Here is a 14,938-nt window from a genome sequence, read left to right as displayed (position 1 = left end):
ACCCAAGCGTTTTTTTCACTTGTTCACATTCTTGTATACAACATTATTTTGCACAATATGATCTTAATTAGCAGCACAGTGAAGCTCACAATAATTACGCTTTTATATCCTAACAAAGAAATCTGGATGAATATCACAGCTTCACACACCCACTGATAGAAATGCTTTATTATATATCTTCCTTTAAAATTGTAAAATATATTTGTCATATAAATCTAGAATAATAAAATAGCATTTTTGTTTCCCGGTGATGTTTAAATTGGACAAAAGGGCAGGACGTGATCTTGTCATTCAAGTGAGAATTTTGAGTTGAATCTGTGATTCTGGACTCTATTCCTGAGCACTTCTCTGTGGCAATTAGGAGCCTATTACAAGCCATTAGATTGATCAATGTACCTTAAACAATGGGAATGATTTATTTGGTCGAACAAAACGCTCTGCATCTATTGTGATGAGTCTAAGTGGGGGAGCATCCATCAACAAAAGATAAATGATTAATTCAGACCTATTCATTTAAATTCTTTTTTACAAAGGCAGCCTCTCTTGCCTCAAATCCAGATTATTAGAGCCTCATTTTCTGCATGTTAAACCACACAGCCTGCTGGATTGGCCAGTGTTTTTTTTTTATTTTTATTTTTTTTCAGCTGTGCTCCTGTGTGCTTTAATTTGTACTTCTGCTAAAGGAAGTTTATTTGAGGACATTTAACTAATTATTGTAATTTCACGTGCTCATGTGGCTACACCTGTTTCACTCAAAAGGAGATGGAGGAGACTGTGAGTGCAGGGATGTTGCACTTTATTTCTATGCTGCATTGTTTTCTAAGAAGAACACTTGAATTAAAGTAGATCAGAGGAGCCTCATTAAAACACAAAAAAATGAGTAGATGAAGATTGTGTCAAAATGCTTAGAATTTAATCTTAATTTTGTTATTATAATTGAAGGTTATAATGATATTGTCTGTCACTGAGAGCTCTAAAATATACAATATTATTTGATTCGTTGCACTTGACTGTGAGCTTCTTATCTTTTTTTGCATGAGATTATTTTTCAGCAGGTAACACATTTTATTCCAGTAATTTAACTTTAAGGTTGCCAGGTCTTTGTTTATTGAAGGTATGTAAGAAAACACCAACTGAACAGACAAATATAGGAGTGAGTTTGTGAAATAATGAAGATCATTTCTGTAAAATGTCAATGAGTTCTAAAGCGCGGGGATGAGGAGCAAATTGCTTGGACCTGTCAGCGTAAAGATGCAACTTGTGGATGTGTTTAGTTAGGTGACTGTCAAGAGTGCAGACGGCTTAATAGAAAGTAGGCAGCTGTTGACAAATCATTCAAGCCTCTGATACAGATTAACTACACTTTCAATACCATCTTCACATCCAGCAGCTCCATATAAGATTGATCCTTCAGCAGCTCATCAACCTGCATCGTAGTATTGACAGCTAAATTTAGAAGTGCAGGTCAACTTGCCAGCTTGCAGTGTCAACTTTCATTTCCAGGGGCTGCATGTTCTATTTTGAGTCCAGGGAGGGAGCCAGTTAAAGTGCAGTCGGCTGGTTACATTTGAGGACTTTAGCTTAGCCCATTTTCTGTCAATGAATATTTTTTTGCCTCTGAGTTGTTGAGCTGTTGTGAAAGTCAACGGACACCTAAAGTTTGTGACATGGCTCCAAAGAAGGTGCGTTCTGTGAAACCCAGGCTCCGGTCAAAAAAAAGTGAGCATGCATTGCAGATTATGTAATGGCAAATGCTGGTTCTGACTGCAGATATCTCCACGTTGTCTTCATTAGGGAAAGGGTGAAGATGCACCAAAGCCACCGCCACTGATCGGAAGGTTTGGCACCTCACTGAAAATAGGAATTGTTGGCCTTCCTAATGTAGGGTAAGTAAAAGGGGTTTATTCTTATTTGTACATATATATACGGTAGTGTCCACTGCAGCATGTGCTCTGTTTGCAAATGATCTATATTGGTCTTACATGATACCATAATTAAAAATACATACAGTATAATGTTGGCACTGTATTACAATGCAAAGCTAAAGAGGAGGAATTAAATCTGCAGAAGATAAAAAAATAACTACAGACCACATGTAAATTTTTAGGTGGGTGTTTCATTATTTGAATGCCATCCACAGTGAGTATCAAAACCAGCTAAAATGACTCAAATGCATCTGATTTAAGATACACATCGTAGGCAGAAAACCATATTCTTACTCCTCTGATGTTTTTCTGTTGGAAATAGTTCAGAGTTCTTTTACAACCCCAGCAGTGTTCTTGATCCTGTTAAGTATCTGGGCCCACGTCTGCCCCCTCTAGGAGGAGAATTTAGATCCCATAGCTTTTCCTCCCTGTGTCTTATCTTTCCCTCTGTCATTTGGGCAGAAGGGAAGCTGTCTGTTCTTTTACAAAATGCTTTATCAGTTACAACTACTTTGTTTATAAATGCATAGCAAATGACGATTCTGACTGAGATGTAGCTTATTTTAAAGACCAGAATCACACTTCATAACAAAAGGTTGACGCTGTGCTCATTTTAAAAGCATAAGATGATCATTTAGTTGTGTGAAAGTGGGTTTTTATCAGTGTTGTCTTTTTTAAAATGTTTGTTTTCACTTACAGGAAATGCTAATCTGACTGTATGGTGTCTTAGTGATGAGAAAGAACTATAATCCTATACTTTTAACAACACAACTGCAAGAAAAAGGAACTTGCATTGTTTGTCCCTCTCCACTATAAATGAAAAGATATTTAAAAACACTGTATTATTCATTATACAATGCACAGGTCAAAAGTCAACACATATCTTAGACAAATTGTAGATGGTCAAAGTCATTCGTGCACTCATAGGCTCATAGGCACTTTAGAGTTTACATGTGCATGTCAGTCTGTATTGCAGGTATAACTACAGTTTGTAGTACTTTTAATGAAATATAAGAGTCTGTATGTTCTTTACAACTCCCTAAAAATCAAAGTGAAAGATAAGTATGAAAGAGGTGATCTCTGGTAAAACAGGTAAGATGTCCAAACTGCGCTTCATTTTGCCTTAACTTTATATTTAAGCCAAAAACTCTGCTTTTCAGTTTAATGTAATTAAAGAGAGTTTGTCCAAAGGAGGTCAAGGAGACTTTAACATTTTACTATTATGCCATAGGATGTGATTATACTGGGAATTTATACTATGTAAAAGAGGTGAGGGTGTCTTTTAGGAAAGTTTACAATAAAAACTAAAACTGGGTTAAAAGTAAAAAAAACAAAACAAAACAGTGCTCATCTCATAGACAAAAGGAAGTGAGTAAAAGTGTATGTTTTAATCACAATGTATTTATTTAGACATTTATTTAGAATATGCATATTTTTTCAGTAAATATAGGGTCAAAGAATGTCTAACTCATGTCACTGTGGTGGATATTTATTGGAAAGGTGGACAACTTGACAAAAATCTGTACATGTGTAAAAGTGCACCACAGCCACAGTGTTTGGAGGCTGACACGCTGTCTGCATGTCAGAGACCGTCTGACAAATCCAGCTTGTCAGCATCTATTAAAACCTTCAGCAACATCAGTGACAGGGAGTAATCACAGGGCTGACCCAACATGACTTTTCTGTTGCCCGTTTTGAGCCACAGGAAGGGCCACGCATTTATTCAATCGACAAGTTTATGTCCTTTTTTTTAGAAGCTCCGAAATGGTTTTAAGTCACTTTTTCGCACCTGATGATTTCAAGGAGCAGTGATGGTTTTGTCAGACATGCAGGTTGATAAAACCCAAGTAGTCCACATTCTGTTTGGGTACTTAATTATAAACAGTTATGTAAACTCTATATAGACTGAAATCATCATTCAGAGTTCATTAATACATAGCAATTCAGTTTTCTTCAAAGGATTGCGATTACTGGTAGCCACATTTCAGACCCTATTCCTCAGCTCTCTAGGGTCCAGTGTTGTTATTTCTCACCACGGCAAAACCACAGTTTCTTCCTGTAATAAGAAGTAGAACTCACTGAGGTTTTCAGCTGCCGTATCCTATTAATGTCAGAGCACAACTTTTCCACCCTCCTAGAGTTTCTTCATGAATGAACCATGTTCAGATGCTGTCCTGCTGTTAGTTGGGTGTAGCGGTCCATTCTTCACACACACATGGGAAACATGAGAATATAGTTCAGCCACTGTGGTGATACTCCTCCACTCACACCCTTGCGTGTCATATTTGATTCTGTTCTCACTGATAAAAACCATAAAATGTTTAGTCTTGTCCATGTAACCTTGTATTGATTTCAAGCACAATTAAATTTGTTAAATAGACGTATATTTCCAGTTTTAGAGGTTATTTAACACAATATATACTGGCCATTTCTTCCTGATTTCTCCAAAAAAATTACAACTGAATCATATTAAACATCTTCTAACTTACATGCATTCATCTATTAATTTATAAAGAGTGGAGATGCTTTGAGATCTGGGAATGAGTCTAACAGTGTCTTCATGAAACTGAATCAGGCAGCTTACAAGAGGATAACCGAGATGATTAAGATTAATAAGGCATTCAGCCGGAATAACAAATAATCTAACATCCTGATTTGAGCATGCAGACTAGCTGAAGAAGCGTTATTTCTCATATGGGATGCTAATCATAAATAAGCCACAATAAGACTCAGCAGAAACTAACACCCTGCACTGTTTTCTTCACATATTCAACTAATAAATTCTATTGTCTTGTTTGAGAGGTGTGTGACCTCTCATCATGACCCTTGTGCAGAAATGATGTAAGTAGAGACTTGAGGGATGAATGAGGAGTTATTTTCTATCATAAGTTTGTCTGTGAATTTTCATTTACAAAAAAAAAGAGGCTGGAAGAGCTCTGATTAATAGTTATAATCTACAAATACAGACCTGAATTGTTGTGCAAAAGAAAAATCATAATCAAGAGTTCACGGTTTTTCCATTTTTCCGCAATTATTCATGGTTTGGTTTTCAAATGACAGTAAGTTATGATTACATGCTTTGTGGAGGGGAACTGGCCACTCAGAGCCTTTTCTTAAAAAGTAATGTGTAGGTCACTCAGCTTGTTAAAGAGGTTATCTCTGATTATCTGATAAAAGTTTAAAAGATGACATAACAGTTTACAATAGCAACACAAGGAGAGGTCAAAGGTATGAACCAAAGTTTAATGACACCCGTGTTACAAAATCTTACAGTAATGAAATGATCACACATAACAGTAAGTGGACAAAGGTAAAAGGTGCACAAAGGTGTCTGTAACTTGACATTAGACACTTGTTTCCTGTGGTGTTTTGTGTATTTGTTGTAGGTCAGGTTGTCGTTGGGTGTAATCATCTTTTATCTGAAAGTATGTTTTATAGTGTCTTATCTCCATTCTGTCAGATCCACCTCACTTTTTTATAAGTCATCATCATATCCTGCATGTATTTATATGTCATTTTTTCAATATTAACCCATAAAGACCCAAACAGCCACTGGCAACCAAAACCAACAACTGATTTAAAATGTTTCATACCTGTTGATCCACTAATCCTATCAATCCATGTAAATAATTGGTGTAAAAGGCAGTTCATCGTCTTTTCATGGCCATCAGATATGACCCATTTGGACGTTCAGAGGCTTCATCGCGAACGTGGAAACACTGTCATCTTCTACAACATTGATTCACCCGCAAAACTCATGGAGTTTGACCAATAACAGTAGATGGAAACACTTGGTTTATGTTCAGTTAATGATTGACTTTGCAGAAAAAGTCACTTTTTCTTCAGTTTTCTCTGTTTTGATATAAAAACCTTTGAATTTACTCTGAGCTTTAATGAACATCTACATAATCAGTGAATTAAATATAGGAAAATACATGATACTGAAAAAACTCAAACTAAAGAGGATAACATTTCAATAAAGGGTGATAAATCACTTAGGAATAGGTTAAATAAAGAGAAATATTAATTTGGAAACTGCCACAAAATTACCACTGGGTCTTTATGGGTTAATACAAATTGTAATGTTCATTTTGATGCTGGATGGTGGTTATAGTGTTAATGTGGACTGTTTTTCTTTTTGTCTCCCAAGGTGACCGAAGAAAAACCTTCAAGTACGTTAGAGGCACAGTATCTATATAAGGAATTAATGTATTCACTTAAGCTATCTTGAACAATTTCAGACCTGTAGGACTTTGCAAACAATCATTTCAATGTGAAGCATCAAGTGGGGGATGAAGACAGAAAGTCCTGCATTATAGTTAACAGCCATGCTGTCATTACTCTTAGACACTTGCCATTGTCTGTAGATTTTGAAGTATACTTGAGCTGCTTGTGCCACAGAAAATAAATCTCCCATCACAACATGGGGCAGCATTTGGCTGATCCTGTTCAACAGCTGAGATCTATAAGAAATGCAATTTTCCTCTCAAGTCCATGAACAATTGATCTATTATGGGATTATCTGACCTTGTAATTAGGATAGTGTTTTACAGTATTTTTGATTCAAGTGCTGAAATATTTCATCCTTTAGAATAACATTTTTCTTCTTTTGCAGAAAAAATACATTGAAAAAGTAAATCTTGCATAATTTACTGCAGCGTTTTAAGATCAAACTATCAGGCTGTCAGGTTCCACACACCAACATCTTTAGGTGGATTGACCTCAGTGCTGTTTTTATTTTCAGGAAGTCAACCTTTTTCAATGTGCTGACAAAGAGTCAGGCTGCAGCTGAAAATTTCCCCTTCTGCACCATTGACCCAAATGAAAGCAGAGTGCCCATTCCAGATGAACGCTATGATTTCCTCTGCCAATTCCACAAACCCGCCAGGTATGGGGTCTCATCGTCCACATATTATTCACACTTGAGGTCTGTAGTCTCTGACAGTCGTTTTGCTATAGGTAGGAGAGGACATATAACATGTTGTTGACATGTACTGCCAATATGATGTCTGATTGCCGTTTCAAGGTTTTCTGTTAAAGAGAAAGCTGAAGCATCAGGCCATCCAACAACTGGTTATCATACACATTTACAGAGGCTGTTAAAGCAGGTTGGATTCAGATTTGCACTGCAATACTGACGTGCTATCAGACAGATCTCTTTTGGTTTGACAGGAATTTAAAGAACATTTTAGTAAGTGAACTTTGTCACAAGAATAAGTTGTAAGTATGGCTTTTAGAGGCCTACATCCTTTGGTTTGCTTTAAATAGAATAGAATAGAATAGAATAGAATAGAATAGAATAGAATAGAATAGAATAGAATAGAATAGAATAGATCTTTATTGTCACTGTCACAGGAACAATATATTAATATTCAGTCAAAGACATGCAATTCAATTCAATTCAATTCAATTCAGTTTTATTTGTATAGCCCAATATCACAACAAGGTTATCTCAAAGGGCTTTACAGAGTCAGTTGGATGTAAACAACAACAATCAAATAAACAGCAAGAAAATGAGTAATGTCCAGGGCATCCCCCGTCCTTAGACCCTCCTTCTCGGCAAGGAAAAACTCAAACCCAGTGGGAAAAGGGAGAAACCTCGGGGAGAACCACAGTGAAGGAGAGATCCACTCCCATGCAAAAGAGTTTTCTATGCTATTCCACAGTAGGCATGCTTCAGTTCTTACATAACCACCTTATCACAATTATTTGAGCTAGCCAGAGTTATTTTGCATGATCTTTTATATAATTGTCACCATTCAGCAATGTAACAACAAATGGATGAAACTGACATCCAGAGAGAAATGACACATTTCATCATTATTTCCACATCTTTTTTCATCATTTAAGATATGACTGTGACTCTTAATCACATCATTACTTTGCCTCTCCTTTACCTCGAGGCACTTAACTTTCTGGTTCCAGCCATTATCACTAATTTCCTCATATATTTAGTAACAGGCTTCGTATGTTTAAGTTAGGATAAATGATGTCAAATCTATCCCCTGCAATTTTTGTTTCCAAAGCCCAAAAACAAAGCCAAAGAATATGCTTTTTTTATTTCAGTGTGAGTATTCTGAATTAAAAAATGCTTTTATTTCTACATAAGGTGTAGGTGTCTAATGAAACTATTGAGAGGCTTATACTGTACTAGTGGGACAAAAAGATCATGATGGAGGAAGATTTCAGTATTTTGACAGCTCAACTCACCAGTGACCAGAAAAATAAAAACTCTTTTTTTTTTTTTTTTTTTTACACAGTTTTGCAATTACTGTTTATCCCTACCAATCTTTTCTAAATACAAAATCTAGTCAAATTTAATATAGTTATCGTAGTAAAACAAAGGTCATGAAAAGAGATAATTTCACTGTTGGTACAATGAATTGAAGCGTTGCCTCTGTAGCCAAAGCCTTAAATTGCTTATTTCTCGTTACCATAGACCTCCATTGTTGTCCAGTGACAGAATAATGAGCCACACCACTGGACAGGATGACATGTTTCTTCATTAGACCGAACATATGACTTGACTATTGTGATTTAATGTTACAGTCACTGGTCTGCTGCCATGGATACACCATGAGCACCAAATATAATATGTTTCTACTTTAAATAGCTAACTATTTGTGTCTTTTTTTTTTCCATGTGTTGCAGCAAAATCCCAGCATTCCTTAATGTTGTAGACATTGCTGGTCTGGTGAAAGGTGCTCACGCTGGTCAAGGCCTGGGAAATGCCTTCCTGTCTCATATCAGTGCCTGTGATGGCATCTTCCACATGACACGTGAGTCACAGGTGGAGGATTACTGCCTTTGTATCACATTCCTGAATGTAATAAGTCTTACATACACAGACGTATTTAATGTAAGTAGTTAAATCAATTGCATCACAAATGGTCTTCCTGAAATCCCCTTTTTTAAGGGAACTTCTGGACGAGCATCTTGGGTGGTGGGTACCAAGATCAGCACAACAGTCAGTAATGAAGTCAAACCAAACCTCACATTCGTGTTGGGAGGCTCCCTGAATGGGAATTGCAGAAGAAAGGACTGAATGGGTCTGTGTCTGGTTTATGAGTTTAGGCTTTACACAATTATCAACATATTCTGAGGTCTGGGCCTGCTACAAGACACTTGAAAGGGAAGGTTTATTTTAATAAGAATTCCAATGCCTCTTTTGATTAAGCTCATGAACATTGAGGGTAAGTGACTTATTAATAAACACGGTATGAGAATGAAGTTTTCTTCTGCTTTTCTTCCTGTTTTGTTACACAATTAAATTAGTTCCTACAGTCGCTGCTATGTATTAATGTTGATAACAATAATCAAAAGCAGCATCTTTCAAAAGTTTGTGGAAAATTTAGGCTCACAATCCATGGGCCTCCTGCAAGAAAATGTTATATTTTTCAATGAGAGATACATAATTTCATGTTATTTTATGCCATTGTTATTATCATGTCTAGCATAACAATTTGAAAGAGCTAGTGCAGATGTCCAAAAAGCTTATAAAGGAAACTGTACAAAAATGCTACTACAACATTTGGAGCTGCAAGTAATGACTATTTTCATTGTTAATTAAATATATGTGGATTATTTTGTCAAATAAAACATTAGTTGTTTGGTCAGTAAAATGACAGATAATAATGAATATCCCAGAGCCTAAGGTGATGAACCCAAATGTTCACCACACAAAGATATTCAGTTTATCATTCCACATGAGGAAGGAAAACAGAAAGTGTTTACATAAGAAGCTGCTTTTAGAATATTCTGTTTTTTTGTCCCTAAAAATAGTCCTCTTGTTGATAGCTAACAACTGATGAGTGAAGTGTTGCAACTTTAGTTTTGTTTTCATTTAGCTTTGAATGGTTTTGTTGCTGCAGCTGAGCCTTATTTTTATAGGTAAAACTCTGAAAGTAATACTTCTAATATTTGATCTAGTGAGTCTACCTCCAGAGAGTTTACAGATTTGAGCATCTTATTGATATGCAAAAAATTCAGCCGCCCATTATTAGATGAATCATCTTGTATACTTTATAGACAATCTGCTGAATATCGTTGACTTTTTCTCCCTTTTATGCGTTAATTATAAGAAGAAGAAAAAGAATAGTATTGTTTTTAAAATGTGGTCTGAATTACCTGTTAAATGTTGAACATAAGCACCAAAAATGTCCAAAATTCTCACTGTGAGGGTACTATCCAACTATTATATACATATACATATATAACTATACATACTATACTATCCAAATATCAATTTAAAGATGCTGTATATTAATAAAGGATTAGAGAACCTGCCTCTGATCGTACAGATGTGATTACCTCTGCACATCATATGTCCCATTGTAAGACAGCCTTCAGATTACTCTCTAGGTCTCTCTGTGCCTCAGGTTCTTCTGTGTTTCTGACACTTTCTTTGTCTTACACAATTAAAGTGTTACACGCTAGAATAATTCAAATTGCACCTATTGAAATGAATTCCCGGGGCCCTTTTAAAAGTAGCTGAGTTTGTGTACTGATTGTGTGCCGTTATTGACTTTCCCTCTGTCTGAAAGGAGTCTGATTAGAGAGTCTGTGGTGGCAGGCACTGAGCGCTTTGACAGAAAGGGTTAAGATTAAGGCCATTTTCCCTTATTGTTTCTAAGTCTCAGTGTATTCTAACAAGTGCATTACTTCTGATCCAGCGCAGGTTAGAAATAGCCTCTCTGCACTGAAAATCTGCTGTGAAGCTTGAGGGAAGTAGGGCGATGGTCTTCAGAGATGAAATGGTGTCAGTTCAGTTTTGAATGAAATTTGATAATATAAGAAAATAACATAAAAAGAAAGACTTCCCTATTCTACCATCTAATGGTCAAATCCTACAGAAGACACATTCATTCTATATAGTTTCATGAACAGCATCGTACCAGCATAGCACCATAAGCAGGAATGACACACAGTAGCCAATGTAATTTTTAAGCAAACATGACTCAAACAGAAGTAAATAGTGTATTTGTCAGGGACTATTCTTGGCTGTCGATTAATAAACATGGGGCCGCTAGTCAGAATTTATGACAGCAAAATGTCTATGTGTGGGATTAAATCAAAATCAACTTCACTTCCCATGTTTATTGTGATGAAAGAAAATGTCACAGAGTGCAACAGTGTGGTGCATTGATGTTTTAATAGTTTTTTTTGGCAACAATGACAACAATGTCTGTGGTTTAAAATAAATAATGCTTTGTCTACATGTACAATAGCAGGATCAATTCATCACGGGGTTTCAGAGATTTGATGGCAGTTAGAAATACATATCACCAGCCTTATTCGCATTACATGATATAACATTATTACCACTTACGTATGTTATGTGTTTTCTTGTATACATTTCAAAACGCCCAACAGTTGTTTTGATTTGGACGAGATGTATACACTACATCCTCACCCAAAACCAAATCTTTTGTTTCTGCTCACACAAAGAAGGCAAACATCCCCAACAATCGGAAATAGGAGCATCGAAAGCTCCTTCTTCTTCTGTGTGTTTACATCTGTCTGCTCTGGCATGCCATTGTTTTCACTCTTGTGAAGTCCTTGGAAACAATGTGGTATGTTTCACAAGTTAACCATTAAACATAGCTGGTTGTGTTTTGTAATTATATCTATCTGGTGTCAGGCTGACTGCAATGCCGAAGCCACTACTTTTATATAGCTTGATTATATGGTTGTGAGGGATCACACTTTGTCGTGTCTGGAGTGGTCTGTTTTTTGTCTGGGAATTAACACAAGAGTCTGAAAAGATGCTACAGAAAGATGCTCGGCGTTAGCAACAGCTCAGTGGATCTGTGTAATGTTGAGAGCAAACCGAACATGAAGCGGCCAATCTGAGACTATGAACTTTACATTTTGAAACCTTGATAAACTTTAGACATCAGTGTTTTTACCATTTCTCTCTTAGGTGGTTTCACTATTGTGTTTGATTCCAGACCCTAGTGTTGCATCGTTTGTTTAGAAGTTGTTCAATTTGAGATGATTAAAAAAGCATAAAGTTGGAGCTGGGGTTTTTTGATGTCTGGTTACAAAATTCCCCCAGTAGTGCACATGTAATGTAATATTTTTCATCCCCTAATGACTTTCAAAAGCCTGTGTAAACAGTGGATTGACTTTCAACAATTCCTTCCAAAAACTATTAAAGTGCATGATGACATCCTGAAACTGATTCTGTTGAATGCCTGGTGTTCCCTGGTCTCATAACAAAATGGTTTGCAGGCTAAGTGTTCCCAGTGCTTCTGCAGTGACTGGAACGTGGCTGGATCCTCGCTGTCTCAGACAAGACACAGACATGTTCTACTTCATCTACTCTTCTGTTTCCCGCTAGCAACTCTGCCAGCTCACCTGGCCTTATTCCCAGATGTTTGGTTTCCAGCAATTAGATGTTTGAATGCTCACGGAGTGTCCCCCCGTCACTGTAGGAAACCTCTAGCTCACTGCTAATGAAGACTTATTTACGGTTGCACGACACCCAGTAAGAATCTAGCCTTAAGATACTGCGGTATAGCACATTTAATCTAAAGGGACTGGCTGTGGTTGCGAGCAGCCAACTGGAAAGTGGCTGTTATTTTTGGCATTCGCTCTAATCTCGCTGTGATATTCATGCTTTCAGTACCTGAACTCCTGGTTAAGTTCAGACTCTTCCCTCTTCTACTGCTTAAAGTAGACACAAGAACACCTCCCCTGCCTAAAAAGTTCTGATAAAGATGTGACCTAGTTGTATCCTTCATTGATCTGGAATAAATGTATCATCCCAACCCAGACCGACAGTGGCTGATAAAAACAAAAGTTCCTCTTTGGAGTCAGTTTGTTCTGTCTGGACTTTTAGTTAAGGGGATATTAACTATGGCTCATACTAAAACATAGTAGGTGACAATGATGTGCCTTATTGTTGAATGCATGCATGCATGGTAGAAACATTAGAAAACAGCAAATTGTACACTAAAGAATTATAACAAATTCATTCATTCATTTTCTGTAATTAAATCCCCCTCATCCTTATAAATCATACACAATAGATCTATAGTTAAATAATTCAATAATAACTAGAAAAGCATTCAGAGTGCATAGACCTCCGCCAAGGCAGATCAGCCCCCTCCCCCCCGATCACCACCAAAATTTAATCATTTGTTCCTTGTGCCATTATCAACATTTCCTGAAAATTTCATCAAAATCCTTCCGTAATTTTTGAGTTATCTTGCTAACAGACAGACAAACAAAAAATCCTGCTCTCCACTTTCAAAAATTAAAATAAAACCCTCTTGTCTCCACTCTTTTTTTTTTAATTTATTAAAATCTGAGAGAATTGTCTTTAGCCCGGGCCCCACCCTTCCACCACGTTTCATGAAAATGGGTACAGTAGTTTTTGCAAAATCCTATCTACTCAAGACAAACATGGAAACTATATTACATTTACATTACATATACATATTTTTGATGTTGTTACTGATTGCTCCCATGTATAAACCCTATAGCCCCATAGTTTTCTTTAGGTTTTGTGCTGCCATGGCATTTTATTGTTATTTGATTTGAAATTTTGCAAATACATTATTGCAATATTTAGGAAATAGCTCAAAGAAATGCAAATCACATCTGCTCATTTATGATGTAAACACACAATTCCAACTTTGCTGATAATAAACATATGACTATTAAAAGCTTATTTCTACAAAACAACCATTTATTGAGGTTAATGTGATATATTTTCTCTTCAAAGTGCTGCAAAACACTTAGTGTCCTTATGATTCGTCACCTTAAATTGTGCCACTAAGTCTTATAATTGAGGGGAAACCCATTTGTTTCATTGCATTTTACAGCTAACACATGGTGTAAAATGCAGTGATTGTTAATATAGACTATGGAGAATGGTGTTTGAATATAAAATACAAATATGCTGAATCTGTCTTGAAATTTGAGTTTTTTGCTGGTTGTTGCATCATTCAGATGCCAGCCCACACTTCACTAATCGCTTACAGTGAACAAATCAAACTGATTGTTTGGCTACAGGCGTTACAAACAAACTGGATTGAGTATTCAGACAAAGATGATTTATGACCAACCTGCCTCCTCACTGACGCCAGTAATGGCTGCTCTCCAGGAATTTTTCCTTATCACTCACCAGCTCACAAATGCTCAACCTTGACAAACATCCAAACCTCACCCAGCCAAGTAGCTTCTGTGTGCATACAGCCTAAACAAATCAGGCAGCAGCAACAGTTAAAGCTGCATTGCCATAATCATTTCAATATCAAATAGTAACTGAAAATGTTTGATATTAAAATGAATGGTTTTATTATAGATGGAAATGACAATAAACTGTCAAAGTATGCATCAGGCGAGTTATTACTTAATCTATAATGAACAGCAAGTTGACTAGTTGTACAGTTATTTGTCTACAGGCAAGCTTCAGTGTTCACGTGATGACGTATTAAGAGTAACAGAGGTCTGGGAGTGGCACTTTTGTTCGTGTCAGCTCGCCTATAAAACCAAAAATAAAATGACAATTAGGCCGCATGTCCAATATCCTGTGCTTCATGGAAACTTTTTGTGTATGAACCACTGGCATGTTGACTGCGGGTTCACCAGCACGTTAAACGTTATCGAGGTGTTTAAATGTTTATACATCAATCATTTCACCATTAGATTGTTCAAACTTGACCATCAACAATTCATTAACATAATTGTGTCCTTTGTTGTTTAGTATACAATAAAGTTGTGGTATTTCCTTAGTATTGTAACCCATACAACTTCCTTATTGACTTAGTTTGTGTATTGTATCATGCAAGCATTATTTTCTTCATTATTTTTTTGCTCCATTTCTAACTAGAGACATATAATTAGAGCTTATATTAATGGCAAAGTGTGCAGCATGATACCAACATTAAAATATATTCTTGCTCTGCCCCTTTCTCTGGATCTTCCCTAAAATTTAATGGGTTCTTCTTGGTCCATGCCCTACCCCTACATGAATTTCATAAAAATTAGTCTAGTATTATTTT

At 36.4% G+C, this 14,938-nt stretch overlaps 1 protein-coding gene across 1 annotated transcript in view; it reads left to right on the top strand.

The window, feature by feature from the left end:
- The first annotated feature begins 1,343 nt into the window (after positions 1–1,343).
- The window catches only part of LOC115411945 (obg-like ATPase 1), a 43,834-nt gene continuing 30,239 nt past the window's right edge, over positions 1,344–14,938 (top strand). Inside the window, exons 1-4 of the mRNA XM_030124248.1 lie at positions 1,344–1,682; positions 1,795–1,886; positions 6,670–6,813; positions 8,577–8,704. Coding sequence (XP_029980108.1) covers positions 1,668–1,682; positions 1,795–1,886; positions 6,670–6,813; positions 8,577–8,704 — 379 coding nt within the window. The 5' untranslated portion in view covers positions 1,344–1,667. The remainder of the gene's footprint in view (positions 1,683–1,794; positions 1,887–6,669; positions 6,814–8,576; positions 8,705–14,938) is intronic.

This window comes from Sphaeramia orbicularis, chromosome 21, assembly GCF_902148855.1.
Source record: "Sphaeramia orbicularis chromosome 21, fSphaOr1.1, whole genome shotgun sequence".
NCBI classification, from domain to species: domain Eukaryota; kingdom Metazoa; phylum Chordata; class Actinopteri; order Kurtiformes; family Apogonidae; genus Sphaeramia; species Sphaeramia orbicularis.
This window is presented reverse-complemented; position numbering and strand designations above follow the sequence as displayed.